Here is a 27738-nt window from a genome sequence, read left to right as displayed (position 1 = left end):
GTTTTTAAATATTAGAATATCCGTTTTTATGATTTTTTTTTTACAATGTATTTATTCACAATACTGTTTTAAACACTCCTCTAAAATAGCCTCCTCTACAGTATTTACTTCTAACAAAATTAAAGATTTCATTGGATGACTTTTCTTTTCAAACACGTACCGGCATAATGATTGGACTGTAGGTCCACGCTTAGTTTGACGAGGGTGGCTGACGTCACTTTTCTGCAGGGTACTTTTCAAAACTGACCTGGCCATGAATTAATTTTTCTACCTGCACTTATTCTTTATTCTGGTCAGTGATGCTAAAATTGTGTATACAATTTGTCAGCGCAGGGCTGGTGACTGCGAGAACTTTTGACCAGTCAGCAGTGACTTTTCCCAGTTATTGGTGATAAATGACTGAAGCATACAAACAGTTCACTGTGCGTTCTAGACTAAACATCCTTTCCTGTAACTGAGTACTCACCACCCACTGCTTTAGAGTAAGTAAGGAGTGTAAATTAACTAAAATTGTGTATACAATTTGTCAGCGCAGGGCTGGTGACTGCGAGAACTTTTGACCAGTCAGCAGTGACTTTTCCGGTTGTTGGTGATAAATGACTGAAGCATATAAACAGTTCACTGTGCGTTCTAGACTAAACATCCTTTCCTGTAACTGAGTACTCACCACCCACTGCTTTAGAGTAAGTAAGGAGTGTAAATTAACTAAAATTGTGTATACAATTTGTCAGCGCAGGGCTGGTGACTGCGAGAACTTTTGACCAGTCAGCAGTGACTTTTCCGGTTATTGGTGATAAATGACTGAAGCATATAAAACAGTTCACTGTGCGTTCTAGACTAAACATCCTTTCCTGTAACTGAGTACTCACCACCCACTGCTTTAGAGTAAGTAAGGAGTGTAAATTAACTAAAATTGTGTATACAATTTGTCAGCGCAGGGCTGGTGACTGCGAGAACTTTTGACCAGTCAGCAGTGACTTTTCCGGTTGTTGGTGATAAATGACTGAAGCATATAAACAGTTCACTGTGCGTTCTAGACTAAACATCCTTTCCTGTAACTGAGTACTCACCACCCACTGCTTTAGAGTAAGTAAGGAGTGTAAATTAACTAAAATTGTGTATACAATTGGTCAGCGTAGGGCTGGTGACTGCGAGAACTTTTGACCAGTCAGCAGTGACTTTTCCGGTTGTTGGTGATAAATGACTGAAGCATATAAACAGTTCACTGTGCGTTCTAGACTAAACATCCTTTCCTGTAACTGAGTACTCACCACCCACTGCTTTAGAGTAAGTAAGGAGTGTAAATTAACTAAAATTGTGTATACAATTTGTCAGCGCAGGGCTGGTGACTGCGAGAACTTTTGACCAGTCAGCAGTGACTTTTCCGGTTGTTGGTGATAAATGACTGAAGCATATAAACAGTTCACTGTGCGTTCTAGACTAAACATCCTTTCCTGTATTTATTTATTTATTTATTGTATCAACGGTTACAGCATTTCCATTCAATAACAAATTATAGACTCAAGAATACTTGACTACTACTTATTAATTATATTATATCAATGAGAATTTACCAAGATAGTCTAAATAAGTGACTGTAACTGAGTACTCACCACCCACTGCTTTAGAGTAAGTAAGGAGTGTAAATTAACTAAAATTGTGTATACAATTGGTCAGCGCAGGGCTGGTGACTGCGAGAACTTTTGACCAGTCAGCAGTGACTTTTCCGGTTGTTGGTGATAAATGACTGAAGCATATAAACAGTTCACTGTGCGTTCTAGACTAAACATCCTTTCCTGTAACTGAGTACTCACCACCCACTGCTTTAGAGTAAGTAAGGAGTGTAAATTAACTAAAATTGTGTATACAATTTGTCAGCGCAGGGCTGGTGACTGCGAGAACTTTTGACCAGTCAGCAGTGACTTTTCCGGTTGTTGGTGATAAATGACTGAAGCATATAAACAGTTCACTGTGCGTTCTAGACTAAACATCCTTTCCTGTAACTGAGTACTCACCACCCACTGCTTTAGAGTAAGTAAGGAGTGTAAATTAACTAAAATTGTGTATACAATTTGTCAGCGCAGGGCTGGTGACTGCGAGAACTTTTGACCAGTCAGAAGTGACTTTTCCGGTTATTGGTGATAACTGACTGAAGCATATAAACAGTTCACTGTGCGTTCTAGACTAAACATCCTTTCCTGTAACTGAGTACTCACCACCCACTGCTTTAGAGTAAGTAAGGAGTGTAAATTAACTAAAATTGTGTATACAATTTGTCAGCGCAGGGCTGGTGACTGCGAGAACTTTTGACCAGTCAGCAGTGACTTTTCCGGTTATTGGTGATAACTGACTGAAGCATATAAACAGTTCACTGTGCGTTCTAGACTAAACATCCTTTCCTGTAACTGAGTACTCACCACCCACTGCTTTAGAGTAAGTAAGGAGTGTAAATTAACTAAAATTGTGTATACAATTTGTCAGCGCAGGGCTGGTGACTGCGAGAACTTTTGACCAGTCAGCAGTGACTTTTCCGGTTATTGGTGATAACTGACTGAAGCATATAAACAGTTCACTGTGCGTTCTAGACTAAACATCCTTTCCTGTAACTGAGTACTCACCACCCACTGCTTTAGAGTAAGTAAGGAGTGTAAATTAACTAAAATTGTGTATACAATTGGTCAGCGCAGGGCTGGTGACTGCGAGAACTTTTGACCAGTCAGCTGTGACTTTTCCGGTTATTGGTGATAACTGACTGAAGCATATAAACAGTTCACTGTGCGTTCTAGACTAAACATCCTTTCCTGTAACTGAGTACTCACCACCCACTGCTTTGGAGTAAGTAAGGAGTGTAAATTAACTAAAATTGTGTATACAATTTGTCAGCGCAGGGCTGGTGACTGCGAGAACTTTTGACCAGTCAGCAGTGACTTTTCCGGTTATTGGTGATAACTGACTGAAGCATATAAACAGTTCACTGTGCGTTCTAGACTAAACATCCTTTCCTGTAACTGAGTACTCACCACCCACTGCTTTAGAGTAAGTAAGGAGTGTAAATTAACCAAAATTGTGTATACAATTTGTCAGCGCAGGGCTGGTGACTGCGAGAACTTTTGACCAGTCAGCAGTGACTTTTCCGGTTGTTGGTGATAAATGACTGAAGCATATAAACAGTTCACTGTGCGTTCTAGACTAAACATCCTTTCCTGTAACTGAGTACTCACCACCCACTGCTTTAGAGTAAGTAAGGAGTGTAAATTAACTAAAATTGTGTATACAATTTGTCAGCGCAGGGCTGGTGACTGCGAGAACTTTTGACCAGTCAGCTGTGACTTTTCCGGTTATTGGTGATAACTGACTGAAGCATACAAACAGTTCACTGTGCGTTCTAGACTAAACATCCTTTCCTGTAACTGAGTACTCACCACCCACTGCTTTAGAGTAAGTAAGGAGTGTAAATTAACTAAAATTGTGTATACAATTTTATATTACTATTGCAGATGCAGTCTCACCTGCTCATAGGCGTACCCAGAGGGAGGTTTAGGGGGTTGTAATCCCCCTCCCAATTGATAATAATATTCCAGATATATTTTTAACTAAAAGTGTGCTCGTAGTCATGCAATGTATTACAGTTCAGTTTCGTTCGTATTTATTTTGATATTTTAACTGTAACAGCTGAAATATAGTAGAAGACAATATTCGTGCTTAGCAATTTTTCGGAATGACAAGTCCGTCTGTGATCCGTAAGAGTTGACAAACATAATACAGACACTGTCGCTTCCAACTTTTCGCACTTACGGCGAGAGCGAGTAATGGACATGATCGCCTACCAGCCATAGACTATATTCGAACGGCTAATTTGAAATGGTCTGAACATAGTTCTAATCGATTTCATTGTTGGCGCTAATCGTGTATTATTGACTTGTGTTAATAATGAATACTGATAGTGGCAGTATAACAAAAATTAAATACATTCTCTAATTTGCTGATTTTACTATTAAGATTTATTTTTATTTTTTTTTTTCTTCTTTTATTTTTTTATTTAATATTACTCGCTGTTGCTATTAAACTTCTCCGGTATTGTTTCAAACTAAAAACGTCTGTTGCATATACAAAACTAGATGTTTATCAAAACGTGTTTTATAGTTGACCTACGTGTAAATATAAAATAATGAACTTTCAACCCTTTCCTGGAAAACTTCTGATAAATCAGAAGCTATGAAATAGCCCTTTTAATTTATTCAATAACATATTTTAATTAAATTTAAATTTACAAAAACTGTAAGTCCACAACTATAGTAAATAAATTTCGTATTAACTTAAATAATATGTGACTTGAATTTCGATTTTTTAAATGTTTTATTTTAAACACTCAAAAGTGTCTTTTGTTCACATCAATTCCAGAACCAATGCCTCGTAGTCGAGACGATGGCCAATTAAATGGAGAAAGAGAGTAAAATTATAGTCATTTGACTCAACGGTAGTCATCGATTTTCGAACAAATAAAAAACTGCAAAACTTGTGGGGATATGATTGAATCTAGATTGAGATGAACATATATTATTGGTTTCAAGAAATTAGTACAGTATGGTAATGAATTTCACTTTTTTCGCTAGTTGGGCATAAATAAAAATATCAATGCTCTCAGGTGACTGCCAAACTTTCAATTTTTAACACTATTAGCATTTAACATATTCCTGATGGGGGGATGCTCACGTCCTAGGCTTGACTGTGAGGTAAATTTTTAGTAGAACCCCCTCCCCCCACTATTAGGTCATCCTAGATACGCCAGTGCACATGGTTAATTACTAGAGACATCCATACAGGTTGGTCCCTATGCAGTCCTCCTGCCACACCCAACCATATGTAGTAAGATATAAAACAAATTTATTTGGTTTCTAGAATAGTAAATTAATAGTAATAATTATTAGGGTTTCGATTAAGGAAAGTTTTTTTTAATATACCATTAAGAATGAAACAGCGATATGAAAAATCCCAATTTTGTGGAACAGAGACCATGTTCTATCAAGTGGTGCTATCTATGTGCTAAAGGAGCCAGCAATTTTATCCGAAAATTGGGGAGGCTGGGCCTCCCCCACGTTTAATTGAAGGCACCTTGTCGACGCACTGCGTGGTGGCGGGACATGACGGGGCCCGGCCGAACGTCTTTCCCGGGGCCCGCCAATGCTGGGTACGGCCCTGACTGTTCCCTCTCTTCATAAGGTTCTTTTGTTTTGTTTAATTCACTTATAATTTACAAAAGAATACCTCTCTTTTTATCAACACAAAATGCTACCATTTTCATAGACGTGCGAGGAAATTTCGGTGACAAGACAGGTACATAGAAACTGCGCCGGCTTGTTTCCTGAGCGTACGTCTACGCACCGCGAGTGAGGTACGGGGGTGGTGGGGACAGCGGTGCAGACTCCAGTATTGTCCATTCAGTGGTTTTCTCAGTTCTCTGTAGTCTGTACCTCCATCGAGCAGAGAAGAAGTAAATCATTGTACGTAGTGACACCATTGCCAAGTAGTGCTGTATTACCCTGAACCAGTAAGTAAGATGTAGAGAAATGTACTACTAAATTTGTTTAATTGAAAATAAATTAAATATTTATTTCATACTCATGCTATAGACAGTTAGATCTTCCTAACTACAGAAAAGATTTTGTTAGTAACTTCGTAATTAATAATAATAATCTCTTTATTGCTTTTTGACAACATATCACATTGTATAGCAGTCATCAATATATTAATATTTAAACACCAAATACTCTACGCATTCACACGCAGTCACACTTACATTTTACTAATTCACACTGCCTTTGGATCCAGCTTTTAAATTTTATTAATATCAGATATTTTTAGATATCCCTGCTGCTCATCATAAACTCCTCTAGGAAATAAAATGTTTTTGAAGCCAATAGACATTTGAGACGAGTTTTGAATTGGTTTGATTGTTTGCATTTTTTACACTTTCAGCTTGTTGATTAAACTGACGCCTACCTGATGCGGAAAGTGCTGAGATACCATCAGTGTATGGCTATGGACTCTATTGTCCCTGCCTCTAGTACTGATAATTTCAGTATATAAGTTAAAGAATCATAAATTTTTAGAGGGGTCTTTTGAGGTATTTTTTAGAAACACCTTTTTAAAACTTAAAAAATTTTACTCTAATTTGAATTTGCATCTAACGCAGTAAAAACCTTTTAAAATAACATACTAAAGTCCTGTATAAAAATTTATAAAAACATACACTTACCTCTCCTGGCATATACCATGTTAGTTTGTGGGTGATTAATTTGAACTCCAGTCTCAGAATGATCAACTAACTTTCCATTGAGTTCAACCCATAGCACTGACCACGTCTTTGGTAAAATTTTTAGGTTTGTTGATGAAAATAAAAATGTCAATTCTATTTAGTCAATCTACTGTGCACTCCTCCTTTCGGCTATGACTTCATCTTGCCCCGGTTACCTCCCCCCCTCTGCACCTACAAACACCCCTGTAGATATTTTATAACATCTGCCAACTTTATGTTAGTATCTCAATGTTAAAATTCAATTAAAAATTAGTGTAAAAATGTATCTGCATTAGTTCATAATAGATTGATCACATCTATTAGTCCCATCTTCCATAGAATTTTTCTAAATTTATTAAAATGTGTGAGTTAATTCTGGCTAGTTTTACCATTTACGATAGCACACAAATAAAAGTTTAATAAGAAGTAATATTGGACTAGAAATTTAAAAAAATTAAAACATTGAACTAAAACATTTCTAATTTTATAAATGTTTGAGAAAGTGCTGAAGTTTGTAATTCAGGACATTTCCAGATGCAGTTACAAGTGTTTTGTGTCCAGTAGAAACCAGGTGGATTAGGTCATTGTAGATTATTGAGAATCAAAAGCAAGCAGTTACATTGCTCAGGACCGTTTGAAGGGGGCCGACTGGGGCACCATGGCTGTAGCCTGAGGGAGGATACACTGAGGTTTTATGTTGATGAAGGAAGAGTGATAATAACACAACCATTAGTGTATGCACCTAGATTGCACTAATTTTTGTATTCTGTGTGTCTCTAATGTTGAAACGATGAGGGGGGTTTGTTTTGAGCTTCTTCGATCTTCGTTATCAACTATTTTTGGATCCCTTCAGATGAACAAGACTACAGATTCCAGGAGTCAAGTCTGCAACAGCATCTAATTACAGATGCTGCACTAAAGGGGAAGGTGAACTGGAGCTATTTAAAAAAAATAAAATAAAAACATAGGGTATGCTTAATAAACATGATATTGTTACATTATAACTAAATTTAGAAATAATAATGTTATAATCCATATTGTTATACAAATGATAAAGTAATCGTACTTTTCACTATTATTCCACACTTCTTGGTGTTTGGTGTGTAAGCATTGTGCTTTACACTTGTGTAGTCAGTTTTGGCTAAATGAATTACGGTTTGCATGAGTGACAGAGTATATTTTTTATTTATGGTGGAATGGGGTTGCCGAGGCTATTCTTGCCCTGGGCATCAACAATCCTAGGAATGACGTGGTTGTGCTTATGTATGTCTACACAATGGGGATTATTATTCTGTGATTATGGACCATGTAGGCGTGTGTGAATTGAACCACTCTTCACAAATTGTTTATACATATTTTGGATAACAAGCAAGTGATACCAGCTTTTGCTGAGTGTATAAAATGAAAACTAGTAGAAAGCAGACTTGACCACCTCATTCAACTTCTTTTCTAAATATACAATAAGAAATTGTTGAAAACCCTGACTATTTCCACCCATTTGGACCTTTGTCATTTTTAGGAATCCCTCTGTCAATATCAGTGAAGTCTGGTTATATTTTATACAAAATAACTCAACTGAACAGTGTGTAATGACCAAATATCAGAGCCCAAACTAGTTTTAGTTTTTAGTTTTTGACTGTGTTTAAACTTGCATAGAGGTCTCCTAATCTCCATCTCTTATCAATTTTAAGTCCGTAACTACATGAGAAAAGGTTAGTAATTTACGTCATACTTTTTCCTTTTATACTCTTAGATCGGTAATTTGGACCTCTGTTGGACACACTTGATTGGCCTCCGACTATCCAGTCTCAAGGCTAGAGAAATTAATTTTCAACTTTTCTATCCCTACTGTAACCAGTTATAGTAGTTGACTTCAAGATAAACCGCTGTCTTTCTGTAATCCAATCCTACCTTTGTGGACCCTTTCTCGAGAAATTACATTTTAAAATTTTCTTACAATTTGAAAAATCTACTTGTATTCTAAAAAATGTTCATATATATTTTCTTCCATAGTTATTAATTCAATTTTAATTTGCTTATGTAGCAAACACTACAAGTAGTATTCCAGCAGAGAGGGTTTGGACATATTCATGGATTCAGAGGTTGTTGTGGTTACGACAGATACTTTCATACATCCAAACAAGGCTATGATAAAGTACAAAATAAAATATAACAATAAACTTTGATTACAATTTTAAAATTTCACCAACCAAATGTATTCTTTCTGTTTTGGAGAACTCTACTGATAACTAGTGTGGATCTTTGTTAGTTCTTCATTGTTCAGTCATAAAAATAGTTTTATTTCCTGGATTATGTAATTATTATAAGGGTTTCAAAAATGTACAAGCCAAGTTTACTCCAGCTCATTCATGTTAAAATATAATTAACAACTATTGTACAGCTCATTAGTTCTTGATGGTTTATTAAGAAAAACAAGAACCATTAATTGTTCCATTTATATTTTATTAACGATTCGTTTATTTCATCGTTTATTACTTTTTTTCATACTGCACATGCCAAATCATAAGCATTTTGGGAAAACAACTGAGAATTGTAGTAATGAATGAATCTTCATTAGTTCTGCACACTTCTGTCATAAAATTGTTATCTATATCCCATGTATTTTATGTATCTCTAAAAATCACGGGCACAAATTATACTAATTAATAAAATATTTAAAATTTAATTAAAATATAAATTGCTGCTAAAGTGTATATATCACAACATTTCAGCAATAAATAATATTAGTTATGAGTTTTTTGTACTTTTTTCTGGGTTTTTCAAAATGAACAAAACTATTTTATGCTAGCACATACATATCAAAAGTTCAATTACAAATTTAATGTACTGCATGGGTCAACATTTAGTTCTTAAATGGTTCATCGTAAAAACATTATTTTATTTTCCATGTAATATTTTCAAATTCAAGTAACCACAATATAATTTTTGTACAGCGAAGACAGTTATAAATGTTATTAGTTAGTTCCACATCAGTATTTTAAATCGATCATATCTGTTGTTTTATGCATTCATATACTAAACGTAATATTGTTCTGTAACAGTTTGAATTAAATTTAAAAAAGTTTAGTACAAAATCAGCATATTCTGTATTGATAGTTTCAATTTTATAGCATATAATGCAGTTTGGTTGCAATAAGACAGTCACATCAATGAGTGTAATAAATCATGTCACTGAACAAACAGCCTTGACTGATCCTAAATGTTTCAGACTGTTTAAATATCTTTATAAGACACATGTTTTCGTCTCAAACCATTCTCATGATAGACTAAATAGCTCTTTTTATATTTGCCCCTTAGAAATTTCACTTCAAGAAACTAGTTATTTTCTGTTCTTAAGCTTAATGTTATTAGGAATCAAATAGCAGAATACATTTATAGTTTACCTTCCAGCTACTGAAATAGTATCCTCGTGCAACTATTTCATCCAATGTAAAATTAAAATTTAATGTGAAAGGAAATTTATAAAGAAGGCCTCTCTTTGCCACTGCCTATTTCTTTTAATAGCCATTTTGCACTTATGTGAACAAAGGGTTCCCCAATCTATTTCTCGTAAGAGAACACAATTTCATTTTATTCTATTAAATGTCTTTTTCAAGTTCACATTTAGAAAAAATTAAGAAAAACTACTTGCTACCATCACATTCTTTTTCATCCACCACTGCTCAAGTTGCATTTAATTAAATACAGTTATTATGAATTCCAGAATATCAACAACTCGCTGATAAGATGGATCCAAGATATTGTAAACAGGGAAAAGAATATTCCGAGAGGAATGTGGATGAGGCGAAAAAAGGAACGTGGAAGTATGAATTACCTGCTCGTAGACGAAGTAGATCTGTAGAAAACGAACGAGAGAGCAAACCAAATAAACGGGAGTTCAGGAGCAGATCTCCTCAACGAGGAAGGGAAGATGAAGCTGGGTAAGCTAAACAAGCAAAAGAGTTTTATGATAATTGTTGGTAAACTTTCACCGAAGTCATACATTTCATACTTTTTATATTTATCATATTATTTAACTTATTTTATTAAATAGATTTATATGTTTTCAAGGAATAACCACTAACCATAAGGAGAATTTGAAAAAGTCTGACTTAATTTGTTACTGAGTAGAGACTTCCTGGATAACTGTTCTGTGATAAAGGTGTGGAACACCCAATCCAGTACTTTTTTACACATCTATTTTAAAGGAGAGGCTGATCACCTTTTAACTCTGTGAGTGGCAGTGAGCGTACTGCTGGCCAAGCCTGCGAGACAGTAGCACTTAATCAGCACATCTTCCAGGGCCACTGGGCTGGGTGAGGATCTTATCAAACAGAATAAGAAGGAGAGTTGGTACAGTACAAGGTCGATGGTACTGATAAAAAGTGCAAAGGTCACAGACAGGATTTGAACCTGTGTTATCTCTAACAGATTAATCTGTGTGTTATTTGGCTCCTCCAATACACAAATTTACATTTACAAAACTGTAATTGTGTGGAGGAAAATATTTTGTCATCATAAACTTGCTTAAAAACAGCTTTTAATTTCAATAAGTAATTGAATAGTCTAAATGGAGCTGTCTCAAACGATAACAGTGGACACAGTGTAGTATGATAACTCTGTGTACCAAGAACGTAGCCAGGAAAAGGTTTGGGTGGGGTAAAGATGAATGATATCTTCCTATACTGGACAGAAGTAAGTAAGATAAGTGCAGAAAACCACTCATTCCTCGTATTGTTCCTTAAAAAGTTCTTGACCCGTTTTAATGTTCAGAACGATCTTTCAGCAGTAATTAAAACGATTTAAAGATTTGGGGGGATCCGGATCACTTAGACCTCTTCGCTAGCACGTCCTTGCTGTATATAAAGCTTCATCTACAAAATTATAAAAATAAAAAAAAGGTAAAGGATGTCTTATTTTATCAGGCAAAGTTAGGGCTAAGAAGCTTTTTCTAATACTTAACCTGAGTACCAACAGCTTAAAGGTGACTTCCGAACTTCCATCAACGGCCGGGCAGGCGGGCTGCTTGCTAGGACAGAATCGCTCAGCGGACACCCATCCAAGCACACTCTATGTTGGTTGATTCGGTTACTTGCGATATCCTATACATCCGCTACACTGCACCATTAGCAAAACATAAAATATTGTATAGTTTAGAACAAACTTACATTCTATCCATGAGATCACTCATGAGCAAGAAAGTACATTGTCTCACGAGTAATTTTAGGGAGACTACACACATTTATTAATGTTGTCTGGAAGACGTCAGCTGCTAATACCAGGAGGTAATTTCATTTATTTAAATTAAGATTGCCATTGATTATATTTTATCCATATCTATATATCAAATACTTTCTAATATTACGTTAGTGTTTCTTAGTAATATATTAATACGTGCCAGTAGCACACTTGCTGTACGTATGGGCATATTGATCAGAACCAGAAGTTCTTTAATGTCTGACACATAATAAATGCTTCCAAAATTACAATGAGCAGATATTTTTATGTTTCTTATTCTGAAAATTAATGTATACATTGTATGAATGTGTTCATTCATAAATCAATTTTGCAGGGCTTCTCCATTCTAGCTTGCCTAATAGATGTTTTAGATATTTACCAGTGATAAGTGGATTATTTGCTTAGTGCAAATAGAGCCTCTTTTGTAAATAGTTTTGTTTGGGGTACAGGGGTAGAAGATGTTTTAAGATCTTTCGGGACACAAACAAGAAATTATATACATTTTAAGCTCGGTGTAAATGATTAAAAAAAACACATTTATACTTTAAAATATTTAACAGTATATGCAGTTTTGCCCTACACCCTCATTAAACAAATATTGATTTTATTTGTAGGCTAACAAATTCTCTACTTCTTATGGTTGTTTGATGACAACTATATTTCGAAACAGTGGATCACTTAATGATAAGAGATTGATAATTAAAGAGGATTGCAGGATTAGTGGCTGCAAGGTGAAGCACTCTGTCGACCCATTTAAATTTGACAGCTTTGAAAACATTGTCAACAATGTCTTTTAAGCCTTTTGTCCCCATCTTCCTGAATAAGTGACAATTGAGTCCAAGACCTCTCATAACCCTATTGCTGATTGATATTAGTTCTGATCCAATAGTAGTAACCCATAATAGCGCAAAACAGACGGATTACAAGTAAACACATTTGCACTCAGCTAACAAATATTCAAATGGGGAACAAAATGTAATTTAGTTTTAGTAAGGAAAATGCAATGTAATTTCATGTGGTAAAAGAGTTTTATTTTATAAACTGTATATTTCTCAAGTAGTAGGTAGGTTGTAAGAGTGAAAGTTTTAAAGTTTTAACAAAACAACAAAAAATCACTAATTTTCAATGCCCTCCAATGCTTAAAATTGCCCATCAAGAAAAGTTTACTAATTGTACGTTTTATGTAATTTAATTTTGTTTACTGCGAACATAAATTATATTTAAAAAACATTACATTTGATATACATTTAAAAAAGTGATATAATGAAGTTTGTGGGTTATTTGTGGTGAGCCCAGCAAAGTTAACTTAATAAATACAGTATGGTTTACTTTTAATCTTGTTCTCTTAAGCGAAGAAGCAGAGAAATAGAAGTTGGTCCTAAAAAGACCTTTCCACTGCTTTCGGAATGACAGGATATTTTGGATGGGTAAGGTTAGGGATAGGGGCCACCACCTATTGATATATACGAAGAAATATTTTGAGCACTAATCAATCAAGTATCCTTGGGAGAAGTGGAGTCCCATTAAAACCAGCCTCTCCAGTTGAAGTGGGCTGGGGCAGCACGCTTTTATGTCCAGGATAACAACTGCCCTTAACCCCTAGGGAGCCCCACTAACACCAACAGTAATCCCCCATAGTAGATTACACTTATTGACCGCCCTTGCACTCCAATACCTTGATATTTGTGGTTAGTGATGTCCCACTCCTAGGCATCCGTAGGGTGGCCCCACTAACACCAACAGTAATCCCCCATAGTAGATTACACTTATTGACCACCCTTGCACTCCAATACCTTGACATTTGTGGTTAGTGATGTCCCACTCCTAGGCATCCATAGGGTTGCCCAGATTTAAGTAATATATTGGTTTTCACTTTACCCAGTTTTTGTTCAACTGGAAGGTAAAAACCAGCCAGAGGTGACTCTCCTGGGAGAATTCTTAGGCTTAGGCAGCCTAAAAAAAACACCAAAACAAGGTTGATTTGGTTTAGTATTTGTTGCCTGAAAATGGTTCTCCACATCGAGAATGAAGTATATCAAGATTTTAATTTTGTTATCACATATCACATATTTTATGTTGTTTTAACTGGAAAGCCTCGATAGTCACTGCTGGTATGTTGTTTCGTGAAAAGAGCGTCCCACAGAGTGGCTCCAGTTGGTTCCAGTGCATAACTACTGAGAGTATGTTACATACAGCTATGGCAGTTACAGTGTATAGTGTCTCATTGTCTTCTCAATAGCCACTGGTGTTCTTTTGTCACATGAAAATATTGTCCCACAGAGTGGCTCCAGTTGGTTCCAGTGCATAACTACTGAGAGTATGTTACATACAGCTATGGCAGTTACAGTGTATAGTGTCTCATTGTCTTCTCAATAGCCACTGGTGTTCTTTTGTCACATGAAAATATTGTCCCACAGAGTGGCTCCAGTTGGTTCCAGTGCATAACTACTGAGAGTATGTTACATACAGCTATGGCAGTTACAGTGTATAGTGTCTCATTGTCTTCTCGATAGCTCTCTGTTGGGCTTTTTGATACCTTGTCTTCTGTAACTTTCACTTGAGGAAAAAAAGTGTCTTTAGAATTTACTGTAATCTTTTCCAGGTGTAACTAGAACTTTGGATTGTTTAGTTGCGAGAAGACGTCAACCAATGCTACGCTTTTAAATATTTAGTCTAATACGCTGCATTTTTTTATTTACGCTGCATTTGATCTAATAAGAGATAAAGTCATTTTAAATCAATTACATGATTTATCAAACATTCTACATTGATTAAATTCTGACAGTAATATTACAAGTACAATTTTATACAAAATTTAATGTAATTAATTTATAACAGTTGTACTAGCTGTGCACCACCACACAGAATTAGCTATCATCAGATAGTATTTGCTACAAACATTCATATATATTAGAAAATTATTATTTTTTAACTTAAAATAAAACACATTTATAGTCAGGAAAAGTATGTTTACAATTTGAAAAAAAAAGATTCCATAAAAGGTTTACTTGATGAATATATCAAATCTAGATTTTACACTTGTTTATTGATATTCAATATTGAAACTGCAAATTTCTTTCTTGGATTTCTTAAAAATTTAAAATAATGTGAAGTATAGAAAACGGAAAGACGGTCGTTAGATTTACCGGTGTACTGTAGAACCTACCTACACCGTGTAAAGTGTTATAAACTAAGTTCAATCAGTTCATTTACAAAAACATTTTAATTTGGTTATTGGCCAGAAAACTTCATTCAACAGGATCTAATTATGAATTTCCATTATTTTGAGTACTAATAGTTGAGTTTTGAATTAGTAACTTTTATAGAAACTGCTTGATTAAATAGAATTTTCTCAATAAATTGTATTAAAACTTGAGTGGATGTACTTTTTTCTGAACATAGTGTGCACCTAATTTTTTAGTGTGATACACTGCTGTAAAACCTCTTGCCTATTTTATCTTCCACTAATGGATTATTGTATACAAAATTGCAGCGTATTATTTATTTTTAGTTATTCTGTGTTTTACACTTAATGAATTAAGATTAACTGGAGTAATTTTATTTCTAGTTCCAGGCGAAGAAACACAACTGAGGAGAGTTCCAGGGATGTCAGTCCATTGCGAAAGGTGATTTTTATAAAGTTTTTTCTTATTATTAAAACAACAATCTTTTATCTATAGAATGATATTAGGTAGATCCTTATTAATTCCTAAAATACATGTTATAGTGTTTTGTATATATGTTGCAAATTATTGAGCATGTATGATTTTGAAGCTTGGAACTATTGCAAGTAGCTTGTGTCACCTTTGCTATGATGTCAGGGAGTTCAACTGTCTGTGGTTGATCTGAAAATATAATTTTGAAAATGTCTTGAAGAAACTACAGTATTTTAAAGAATCACTCATGAAAATTTTGAACACGTTCACTACAATTTAAGTTATTCAAATTTAAGAAAATTTGATGATAAAATTCTTATGTAAAATTGAGATATGTTGATTTTTAGAATGGCTTTGATTAAATCTATTTGTACTCATAATCATAATTTTTATTGCCATTGATCACATTTTACATATAATGAAATAGGCATAGTCATGTATGAATAATAATAGACATAATTACTATCTGTTGGCTGTTGATGGCTACACATCTTCTAAAAAGTTATTAACAGAAGTTTGAATGATGCTGATGGTAGTGTAAAGGTATAGCTTCTTCTTAAAGAAGTAATCATAACTCTCATTTGGAGCTAGTTTTTTTGCTGTTATGGGTGACCTTTTTTAGATTTTTTTGCTACATTTCCCTTAGTTGTTGTTATTGTCAGTCACTAAATATTTTACTTTTAGTGATTTGTAAAAATTGTGTCTCTTACCCCTAGCTTTATATTTTGGAGGTACAGGTGTTCTCAATTTTGTTACTAAAAATTTGGCTGTCTCCTGGAGTCGATACGAGAAGTAGAGTGAAAAGTGTGTTCAGTTTGCTACCAAAAGTCATTGGTAGTGTCACAGGTGGGTTCAATTTTTCATTACAGTTGTGACTGTCTCCTGTAGTTGATGTATTGTAAGGCAACGTATCTTCCAATTTGTATGACTGTGGATAAATTTTTACGTGATCTGACAGTTCTTGCTGGAGTGAGATACTTGAAATATGCCATCATGCGAAACAGCTAAAAGTTAATGAACTGGATCTATGAAGAGTTTGAACTCTTTCACTTTGACTGCTCTGAGGTTTTCATCTATAGTGTTGCGCTCATTCTCCATACCATATCTCATGGCTTTGTTTCCAACAAACTCTTTGTATAGGAGCTGTCCCACTGTTTTTGGCATGGTGTAGTAGGCATCATATTACAAATCTTTCCAAAATTTGATGCCATTCCTCTCTTTCTGTGCTTGTGTTTCCACAGTTTGCAAGTACTCTAACCACGAAGACTAATTCTAACTAGGTCCGGGTTTCAGTACCAAGTTTGAGTGAATTCAAAAAAGTATTTTTCTTGTGTTCAAACTCATCTGGTTCAATTTCTACAGCAGCAACGCAATCATGGTCAACTCAAAAGGAACGACATTTCTGTCTTCTGTCTTCATGAGAAAGTGATCTTCTTGTCCTTGTCCCCCTTTTACATATTCGGTGAGCCAAGGTTTTAGAGTGTTTTCCAGGACTATGACCAAACACCAACTTTTTATGAATACGGAGATGTACTTCTTCATTGTCATTCGTAGATAACACAGACAAATCACTCCTTGCGGAGTAACTGTTCCTCTGCACCTATTTTACCTTCTTTCCCACCACCAGTTTACAAACTTTATCATTGTAGCTTTCTACAATATTTGGTGGGACGCACTATAGCAAGCTATAAGTGAAGTTGCTAGGAAAATATTGGCTGCCATAGTGTCTTGTCAAACTCCGTAGGATTTAAGTGATTCTACATAATTTTCTTTTCTGTACTTCGACCGCTTACAAAAATAAGATTGGCACTTAGAATAGTCTCCAAATACATGGACCATTAATAATGTCAGTTTGTTATTTATATTTTAAAATTTGCCTGGTAAATAAGCACCTCACTTACCAACACTGTACCTGTTCAAATTTGTTTTCTGATAGAGTATACTTCTTGAGGGAACACACTATTTTTATCAGAGAGTTTTATATGATCATAATTTTTCTTTATGGTTTCTTGTAATTCTAAATTATTTTCCATTATTGTTCTACAAATATTAATCTCTTTGTTTAATATGGAGTTATCACGTTTAGGATCACGTAGTAGTTGAATGTTCTAAGGAATAAATGAATTACACCAGCTTCAGCAGCAAGGGTTAAAGAAGTCTATAGATCAAGGTCATTGATCTCCCACAATTGCCAGTCTACTCCAATTTATTCAACTGCACAAATGTGCTGCAGCTCTTTTTGTTCTGGTATAGGTATACCAGAACAAAATAATCTTGTGCGTTACATTTTTATTCCTGAAGTTGTTAAGTTTTATGTAAACACTGTATTTGTGTTTATTTTTATCATACAGGCAGATGCCATCTAGTTTAAATGTGGCATAGTCATAGCTTCCATAAAATCTAACTTGATAACATGAGGTTTTATTGGAATTACCACTACTGTCTCAATAATGCCTGGCTTATTATGGGTAGCCCCGCAGTTTGTCAGTTAGTGTGTGAAAAGCCCAGTTCCTTCAGTAAGGAGGTAGGCAATTTATGCAATGCAGATGTGTACTTCAGTTTTCGTTTATAAATTCCAGGCAATATCTGGACAACTCTGTATGTTAGAACTTCTAGTTAAAACAGATACAGTCTAACAAGTTTATAATTTAAATAAACTTATAATTAAAATAGTCTTGTATGACGAAAATATAATATTTTGTCAGGAAACTTTTTGGGAGAACTTTGGTTGCTTCTGTCAGGAAAATATAACAGTCAGATTCTTCAAAGTTGAAGTATGTTAAAGGGATATATAATTTTATTTGATTGCAAGGTTTAATAAAATTGCTTGTCAACTAGAGTAAAGGAATCAGCTTATACAGGGTGAATAAAAAGTCAGGACCACCCCTTCTATTTTATTCTAAAGTTTATATAAGGATATATTCTTTGGGTAATGGTGCAATGAGGAAAGAGAGCTTCATTTGGTAATTGGAAAATTTTTTTGTGTTCCCCAAAAATGCAGGATTTTGGAAGCAACTCAATGGCTATTATTTTGGATGGTAAAGAGACAGCAATCCTGGTTTTCACCATTCTGGTTTTCAAGTTTTTTTATGCTCTTCAAAATGAGGAGTCACTTGAGTGGGGTGTAAATTTAAAATTTTTGAGTTGCCCCCAAACTCTCTCATTTATGGGAACACAAAACTTTTCAAACTCATCAAATGAAACTTCTTTTCCGCATTGCACCACTACCCGAAGGATATCGCCTTATATAACGTTTACAGCTAAATAGAATAGGAGGTCCCTCTTTCTACTCACCCTGTATGTTGAAACTAGTGAAGCAGTGTTGACTGGTGTGTGAGGTCAGTTATAGATCTGCAGGCCCAGCAGCAGCAGGTCACCGCTCTCTGTCCTAGTTGACACACTTGCAATTGTCACAAGTTCATTGAGTTAGAAGTTGATAGCACTTGTGAGTTACCAATTCTTTTGATGTCACATGAATGTTTAACATTAATGTGTTTTATAAAGGAGGCTTATCAAATTTGATACTTCTTAAACATTTTTAGACTAAATGATGCTAATGCTAAATGATCTTAGTTATTTTCTTTAGCCAGTAAAAACTAAAAAGTACCTAGTAAAAATGATGCAGTATAATGAGTTTTTTTTTGGAACAATTCCTGTTGTACAAATACTTTGTTATTACATTTTCAACTAAATTACTTTTTAATTTTTACTTTTACAATTTTAAACTTGATCACACTGCACATGAGTAAAAATGTTACAAAACACAGACATAAAAAGGCTACTGTTTCCGTTTCCGTGGTCATCACATGAGTTTTTACATGCCACTGAGGACACAGTTATTTTCTCAGTGAAGATCAGGTCAGTACTGCTTCCAAATAGAGACAGACTTAGGAAGCAGTACTATTTATTCACATAAAATCTAGTACTATCTGACACAAAATATATTGATGTTTGTAAGATTCCCAATACTTTCTTCCGCACTATAAATCTAGTCCAACTTAATTGACTTTATAACAAAGTTTTGATTTAGACTTTTTGTTGTACACTATAAGATAACTAGATAAAATATAGTCAATATGCAGGAAAGAGACAATAAACAGGACATTGTTTAGGGTACACACACCGCAGGCCCTCAACTAAAGGGGGTGGAAAAGAAATTGAGGGGGTTCAAAGGTCTCCTTTTTGGTTTTTCACTTATATCTCTCATATTTTTCATAATAAAAAAATTAGAACTACAGTACGGTAAGTAAAAAAAGGTTTTTGGACACCAAGTTGTAGTACACTTTTTAAAATTTAAATTTACTACACTCTTATTTTGAATACAAAAATAGTTATAGCTAATTACAGATTTTTTCAATATACATAACTTATCCACAAGACATAAAACAACTATTTTTACTGTAAAAACATAAGATGCACGTATGCATATTTGAAAATTAATCAGATACCATATACAAAGACCAGACAAGAGCTTGGGAGCGCTTTTGAGCTCAACAGCAAAGAACAGCAGCATCTTAATTTCTCCGTTCTCAGGCTGGAATCATGTTTATTAACAGTGTCTCTGAAACTAAAATTAGATACCAATTTTTACTCAAATGGCAAGTTAATGGAACACACTCGGAATTGATATTCACAGCAGTGGTGAAATCATGAAGGTAGAACCCATGAATGGTTTTATATGTGTGGATGTGTACTTGTGTGCAATTGTAGTTGCAAGATGAATACTACTGTCAAAGTCAAAATATACTTTATTCAATAAGTCATACCTTAACATTGAATATTTGAATATTCAAGGCTAATTATAAATTATAAAATAGAAAAGGACCAAAAGCAATCTTTATAACAAAACATAAACCTTTGAAATAAATTATATAGATTCTAAACATTTATATTTCGACAATTTATTATTGTGTATTCTCAGCACAGAGTTTACCTGGGGAAATTCTGAAAACGAGTATAGTGCATTCTCGATTAAATGTTGTTTTTATTTTTATGTTCTGCCTCTTAATTGTATTTGGAAACTGTGTACAGAATTTTTTCCCATGTAACTAGTTTTATTTTCGTAAAACTTCAAATTATTTCTATCAAAACTCACTTGGTTCTGAGTATTATATCATGGTTTATTTCAAACAGAATTTTATAGTGATGTTTTTTATATACTTATTTATATACTGTTTCCAAGATGTAGGTATAAACTATAAACCATGAGGATTTTAGCATTGCTAATGATTACAGCTACTAAACTTTTTATAGCAAACATAATATCATTTATTTGCTTATTAAGAATTTTATCTAAGTTATATTTTTAGAACTGACTCCATCTACAGATATTCCTATAAGTATGAATATATTAAAGAATGATAAATAGTTTCTACAGTGGCCAAATCATATTTTTGACATTTGCCACAATGCATATATTCCAGATGACATTGCACTCACTGCATTCTCAATATGATTTGTCCAAGATAAATTATCATCAATTGTTGCTCTTAAAAATTTTGTCTGATTTGTTCTAGCTAGGGAGTTCTGATCAATTTCTATATCCAGGCTGTTCTTTTTTGTTTTGCTTAGTTGAAACATATACAGAATTAGAGTGTTTGAGTTTAGTAGCAGATTACCATTCAAGAAATATTTTATATTTCATAAATCTAGATTAGGTGATGTTTCTATGACATTGTTAAACTTGCATTTAGTACATTATTCACTCATTCTGTTTCTAACTAGATTTCTATACATGTTCCCTCTAAAAATATGTTCTTGATGAAACTTTAGACTAACTTAATATTTAAAACTATATACTATGCCACCTCTTAACTAAATTACAACCCCTGAGTAACAGGTCAGTTACACCCAGCAGGGATCACTTCTGGCTGGTTTATACCTACCAGTTGAACCCACCACTGGGCACAGCAAAAACCGATGTGCCACTTCAATCTGGGCAACCTTATGGATGTCCAGTAGCGGCACATCACTAACCGCAAATGTTGAGATTCTGGGGTTCATGGGCAACTCGATAGGTCTAGTCTACTGTGGAAGATGACTGTTGGAGTTGGTGGGGTTTGTTCCCTTACCTCAGAGGTTCTTGTTAACCTCAACAAGGGTGTGCCACCCCTGCCTACTTTGACTGGAGAGGCTGGTTCAGAGCTGGCCTCCCCTTCTTCTGGGATGACTTTGAGATGTAGTGCCCTAATTCTTCCTCATGGATCTCGATAGGAGGCGGCCCCTACTCCCTAACCTTACCCATCCTGAATATCCTATCACTACGGAAGCAGCGCAAAGGTTCTTAAAGGACTAAGTGCAATTTATAAGCTTCTTGTCCTAAGATAACAAAAAAAAGAACAGGTCAATGAAAATCTTAAATACAATCATAGGTCAAGATGTATATTAATTTATATAAGAGAAGTCCTTGATGACATTAGAGCTAAATTGGGCTGACGGTGTAAATACAGTAGCCATTGAAAATATTAATGAAATAATATCACTTTTTATGAGTGGTCCACAAATTGTTCGTAAAAAAGAAATTCAGGATATTCCGGAAAAAATTTTATAAAACACAAGAGTGAATTCCTTAAACAATATTTTTAAAAGCTTTGTTAGGAAAGCATAAAACATTTCTTGTTAAGGAGTATGACAGTAATCATTATGTGCAAGAATTGTATCTACATAACATAGCTAGATTTCAGTACAACCAGTTAAATAATTAGATAGTGCAGTGTCAAGTAGCACAAAGGCAGACATATTATATTCTTGACATTTTAACTGAAGGATATGTAGCTTCATATAGCTGGATTTCTTAAATCGTTTAGCTAGAAGTAACAAAAAGTCAGAAATAGTACATTTCATAATCACTGTGTATAGTTGCTCTTAAAAATCTTTATTCTTTAAAGTATAAAACCTTAAAAATTTTATTCTGTATTGTATATCATTGATGATGTTGTACATTAGTGTATTTTAATTGCATGTTATCATGTTCTTCAGGTAATGGGACGATTGGGACTCTAGAAGCTGGGGCTGACTACGGGTACATATCACTTAATTTAAGGTTTTCAATCCGTCCTTACTCAGTTTATGTATACATCATCATGAATTGTTTTTATTCTAGTAGTTTAAATGTTAAAAAAGTGATTGTAATTGTAATTTAATTAAAATATTTCCAATTCTTTCTTATTTGTTTTATTTTGTGTATCATTATTGATTTTTAATCCAGTGTGCATGCTAAAGGTTAAGAACAAACAACAAAGTGTTTATTATGAAAACAATTTCAGAAAATATTCAACATGTTTTGTAGGGTTATGAAAGGTTGTCTTCCAGAAATGATGGCAGACCAAATATTTTTTTTTAAAGTCTAGGCTTTAGTTTTGTTTATTCTATAACTCTAACAGCTTATCCCCAGGAGAATTCACTGCTGGATGGTGTATACCAATTGAACTACCTGTTGAACCTGCATTTGGGTACAGCATAAACCGATGTGTCACTTACATCTGGGCAACTCCATAGATGTCATCACTAACCATAAATGTTAGATGGAAGGGTGCATCAACAAGTTTAGTCTACTGCAGAGAATGACTGTTTGAGGGGTTGGAGCTCCCTTAGTTGTTGTCTCTTGCTGTCTCTTGCCCAATTTGACTGAAGAGGCTGGACAGAGCTGGCCTTTCCTCCTTCCAAGATGACGTGACTGAGATTTAGGCTGCTATACTTCCTCATAGACCTTGACAAGCGGTGCCTACCTCCAAACTTACCTATCCTGAATATCCTGTCACTCTGGGAACAAACACATAGGTGCATTTAGGACTAAATGCAATGCAATAGCATCTTGACCTAAGTGAAATAGATCTTCAACTGCTTTGCCATCAGAAATTTATCCACACAACAGTTGTAAATTAATTTAAAATATATTTATTTTAATTTTTAACAATACTACACATATTATTTATAATTTATACCTTCGTGATATTATGATCGTTGCCTAATGTTATACATTTACTCTATATTATGTTAAGCGAAGTTTTATTCTGAAACTATATGTCAGTATTAATGAGAAGTCAATACGAGGGGGTACCCAAAAGTAATCGGAATTGTATTGCTGGCAGCCGGCAGCGTGTAGTACACATTCCTGCCACTAGGCGTGTGTCGCGCAACCCATTGCGAGCTCAGTGACCCCAGTTCCGTTGTCCTAGTGCATTCTGTTCGTTCGTAGTGACTGTTTTCACTAACCCTATTTTGTTCTTGTTTCGTTTTTTGTCATGGCAAGTTTAAGTGAACAACGTGCAGCTGTGAAATTTTGTTTTTTACTTGGTAAAAATGCTGCAGAAACTATTTTAATGTTGAATACAGCTTACAAAGATGATGCTATGGGGAAAACTCAGGTCTACGAGTGGTTCGCTCGATTTAAAAATGGCGACATGTCGATTGAAGACAAACCTCGTTCTGGACGTCCATCAACCTCTCAAACGGACGAAAATGTTGAGAAAATTCGTGAACTTGTGCTCACCAACCGTTGACAGACAATTGAGGAACTATCAGAGAGTAGTGGGTTAACTTGGAGCTCGGTTCAGCGAATTTTAACAGGAGATTTAGGACTGAAAAGGGTTGCTGCCAAATTTGTTCCTCGACTTCTGACTGACCATCAAAAGGCACATCGAGTTGAAACTTGCCGCCTTCTGAAAGAACATCTCGAAAATGATCCCGATTTTCAGGAAAAGGTAATTACTGGTGATGAGTCATGGTGCTATGGTTATGACCCAGAAACGAAGCAACAGTCAAGCCAATGGAAGTCGCCATCTTCACCTCGTCCAAAAAAATGTCGGCAAGTCAAATCAAACATCAAAACCATGTTTATTTGCTTTTTTGATGCTAAAGGCATTGTTCATTCTGAGTTTGTTCCTCCAGGTCAGACTGTCAACCAAACATTTTATTTGGAGATTTTAAGAAGATTGCGCAACAGTGTTCGCCAGAAAAGACCCGATTTGTGGCAGACTGGAGACTGGTTCTTCCACCACGACAACGCACCGGCACACACAGCCATCTCAGTTAGGCAGTTTTTAGCCAAAAACACCATGGTTCCGCTGCCACACGCACCTTACTCGCCTGACCTCGCTCCATGCGACTTTTTTTTATTTCCACACATGAAAAGAGGCTTGAAAGGTCAACGATTTGACAGCGTTGAAGAGGTTAAGAAAAAAACGAAGCTCGAGCTTGCAGCCATTTCTAAAGATGACTACAAAAAATGTTTTGATCAATGGAAATACCGTTGGGACAAGTGTATTAGTTGTAATGGAGATTATTTTGAAGGAGATAAGGTCGTATTGTAAAAAATTTGATAATATATAATTTTTATAAAATAATTCCGGTTTTTTTTGGGTACCCCCTCGTACTTATCCAAACATCCATTTCATAAATTAAGAATCTAACACCACATTCATATAAATATAGAACTCTAATTGCTATTTATAAACATAATAAACATCTACATTGAAAAAGAACACTGATTTATTGCAAAACTGTGTTTCCCATCCCTTGCGTAGGATCTGACAAAGTACCTTAAAAATTGTAAATCTTTGTTCAGTTGAAATTGTATTTCAGTTTTTTTTTCAATAAAGAGCAAAGAATAATCCTTATTTAAGTATAGAAAAAATGATAAAAGTAAAGAAATCTCTGTTCTTTAAAATGTACAATAATGTATTGAAGATAATTTTTTATGATTAAAAATCGCTATCGTGATATAGTTTTAAAATCTTTGGAATAATAAGTAACAAATTTAAACTTTAACACTTAAAATAAGAAAATTCTATAATCAATAGATAACCTAATGTCACAATATGTTTACAACCAAATAATATAAAGGACTGCACAAGCTTGATATTTTCTGAACGATTACAGATAAAGCAATAACACTTGGTACAACATTACTATGCCTAAAATTCAATTTTATGAAGTAACTATCAGTTTTCTATCCTATCAGAGGGCACCACAAGGAGTCAGAAGAAAATCTTTAAGTGAAAGCATAAGTCAAGAATCAAGAATCAAGATCTTTATTAGTCTTTAAACACAGTACACATATGCAATTGACTTCGTCAAAATACTTATCAGTAATAATTACAGTTATTTTGTACAACCACTCTAAAGTTTAAAATATTAACAAAATAAAAGATTTAATAAGGATAATAAATTAATAAATAATTAACAACAAGAACATTACAAATAACAACAAATAACAATAACAAGAGAATAAAAACAACGCAAGAAAGAAACGTGTCTAAAAACTTATATCACTAGTATCACAGGCAAAGTATTCATTGACACAATAAAATGCTTTTTCTTTTAACCAGCTATTAATTACAGACTTAAACCTATCAGTACTAACTAACCAAGCTCCTTCTGGCAATTTATTAAAAAGTTTTATTTCCATATAAATGTGACTTTTCTTAGTTTTTTCTAGTCTAATTGGTGGTAAGTCAAGCTTATATAAGTTTCTTGTATTATAATCGTGAGTATTTCCTCTGATTTGATATTCATTTAAATTTTCTTTAACTTTCATGAGACAAAAAAATATATATATACAAGGCAATGTCATAATGTGAAATTCTTTAAAAATTGGCAAACACGTCTCTCTGTCTGGTACTCCTTTAATTATTCTAAGAGCTTTCTTCTGCCATATAAAAGCTTTATTAGATACTCTACTGTTACCCCATAAATTGACACCGTATATCAAATGTGTGTGAGAAAAAGCATAGTAAGATATAATGAGCATTTCATTACTAACACAGAACTTAAGCTTACGAAGTAAAAATACAACTCTAGCTAACTTTTTACAAACATTTTGTACATGGCAATCCCAATTTAACTTACTATCTAAATAAATACCAAGCAGTTTAACAGTTTTAAAATTTTCAAACATATTATTCATTGTAAAACAAATTTTTTCAGTTTTATTTTCTACTTTTTAATTTACTACTAAAAAGTTAGCTTGAAACCACTTAGCAGCCATTTTTAACATTGCATCTTGTCTAATAAAAGATTTTCAATAACATAATTACTATGTAAAAGTGTGGTGTCGTCAGCATAAAGGACAGATTTACATGGAACATTACAGGAAAAGTTATTGACAGCTATAGTAAAAAGAAATGGGCCAAGTACTGAGCCTTGAGGCACTCCATTTTTAATTTCATTAAAGTTAGACTTATCATCACCTTGAACAACCATCTGTTTCCTACAGCTAAGATATGATGATAAAAGATTCAGTTCAATTCCTATAATACCATAACGAGTTAGTTTATCCAAGATCAAAGTATGTGAAATACAATCGAAAGCCTTGGACAAATCAATTAAAGTTGCAGACTGTACAGCTTTATTTTCAAAACTTAAGATTATGTCATTAACGACAGATTCAACTGCCATTACAGTGTTACAACCAGGCATGAAACCAAACTGTTCATTACACAAAAGATAATTAAGTGAGAAATAACCATACAGTTGCTCCTTAATACAATACTCGAAGATTTTACCAATGATGGGTACCAAAGATATGGGGCGGTAGCTAGATGGATCTAACTTGTCTCCCTTCTTATATATAGGAATTATTTTTACCAGTTTGAGAGCATTTGGAAAAACACCTTGTTCTAACATCTTATTATATAAATATACTAGAGGATCTTTAATAACAAAAATGATTTTTTTAACCAAAAAATTAGAAAACCCATAAAAATCTTCACTCTTGGATGAACTAAGTTTAGATATATACAGTTTAATGTCCTGTTTTACAATTTTTCTCCATGTAAATTTTTCTCTTAAAAAACACTTATCAAGAAAATTATTTAATAGTTGTAAAGCCTCGCCATTATTTTTAGTAATATTCTTATTGAGCTCATCTGACACACCCACAAAATAGTCATTAAACTTTTGAGAATTTATATTAGATTGCTGACTCAGGGTCAAACTCTCTAAATTAGTTTTTTATAATACTCCATGTAGCTTTACACTTATTTTTGGAATTTTTAATGAAATTATCATTTGCAGTTTTTTTAGCTTGGTCTATTTTGTATCTATATATTTTCTTAGCATGGATATAATCTTTTTTGTATGTAGCTTTATTTTCTACATTTACACAGTTCTTAAACTTATCATATATAACCATTAAAATATCTCTCATTTGCTTTAGTTCTGGAGTAAACCAGTTTATTTTTTTTCCAGATTTGGTTGATTTTCTTTTTACAAGTTTAGTAGGACAATGCAAATTAAATGTATCTGTTAAATATTCTATAAATAAAGTAAATGCATCATCTATATTTGAGAATTCTGTTAAATAATTCCAATCAGTTAAAAATAATTCATCCTTAAAATTATTAACATTATCTAACCTTAGGTTTCTAACAGTACTAAAGTAAACATTTTCATTCTTGACACCACTATTGTCAATAAATTTTGCCAAAATTCCAGCATGGTCTGATAAGTTTTGCTGATATATAATACAATCCCTGTTCTCCACTCCATGGTTAGTGATTAAATGTAATCACTAACCATAATGATCCAGACACGCACTCTTTCGAGTCG

General features: G+C 34.1%; 1 protein-coding gene across 3 annotated transcripts in view; it reads left to right on the top strand.

The window, feature by feature from the left end:
• Positions 1-22351, top strand: part of LOC124368476 — a 51250-nt gene extending 28899 nt beyond the window's left edge. For 2 of the 3 annotated variants that reach the window (XM_046825719.1, XM_046825720.1), the window contains 3 exons: positions 10020-10236; positions 15102-15159; positions 22168-22351. In XM_046825719.1, coding sequence (XP_046681675.1) covers positions 10020-10236; positions 15102-15159; positions 22168-22191 — 299 coding nt within the window. In that variant the 3' untranslated portion in view covers positions 22192-22351. Of the gene's footprint in view, positions 1-3284; positions 3439-10019; positions 10237-15101; positions 15160-22167 lie in introns of those variants that run through there. The other variant, XM_046825721.1, reaches the window with a different exon arrangement.
• The last annotated feature ends 5387 nt before the right edge of the window (positions 22352-27738 follow it).

The sequence above is a fragment of the Homalodisca vitripennis genome, chromosome X, assembly GCF_021130785.1.
Source record: "Homalodisca vitripennis isolate AUS2020 chromosome X, UT_GWSS_2.1, whole genome shotgun sequence".
NCBI lineage: Eukaryota > Metazoa > Arthropoda > Insecta > Hemiptera > Cicadellidae > Homalodisca > Homalodisca vitripennis.
This window is presented reverse-complemented; position numbering and strand designations above follow the sequence as displayed.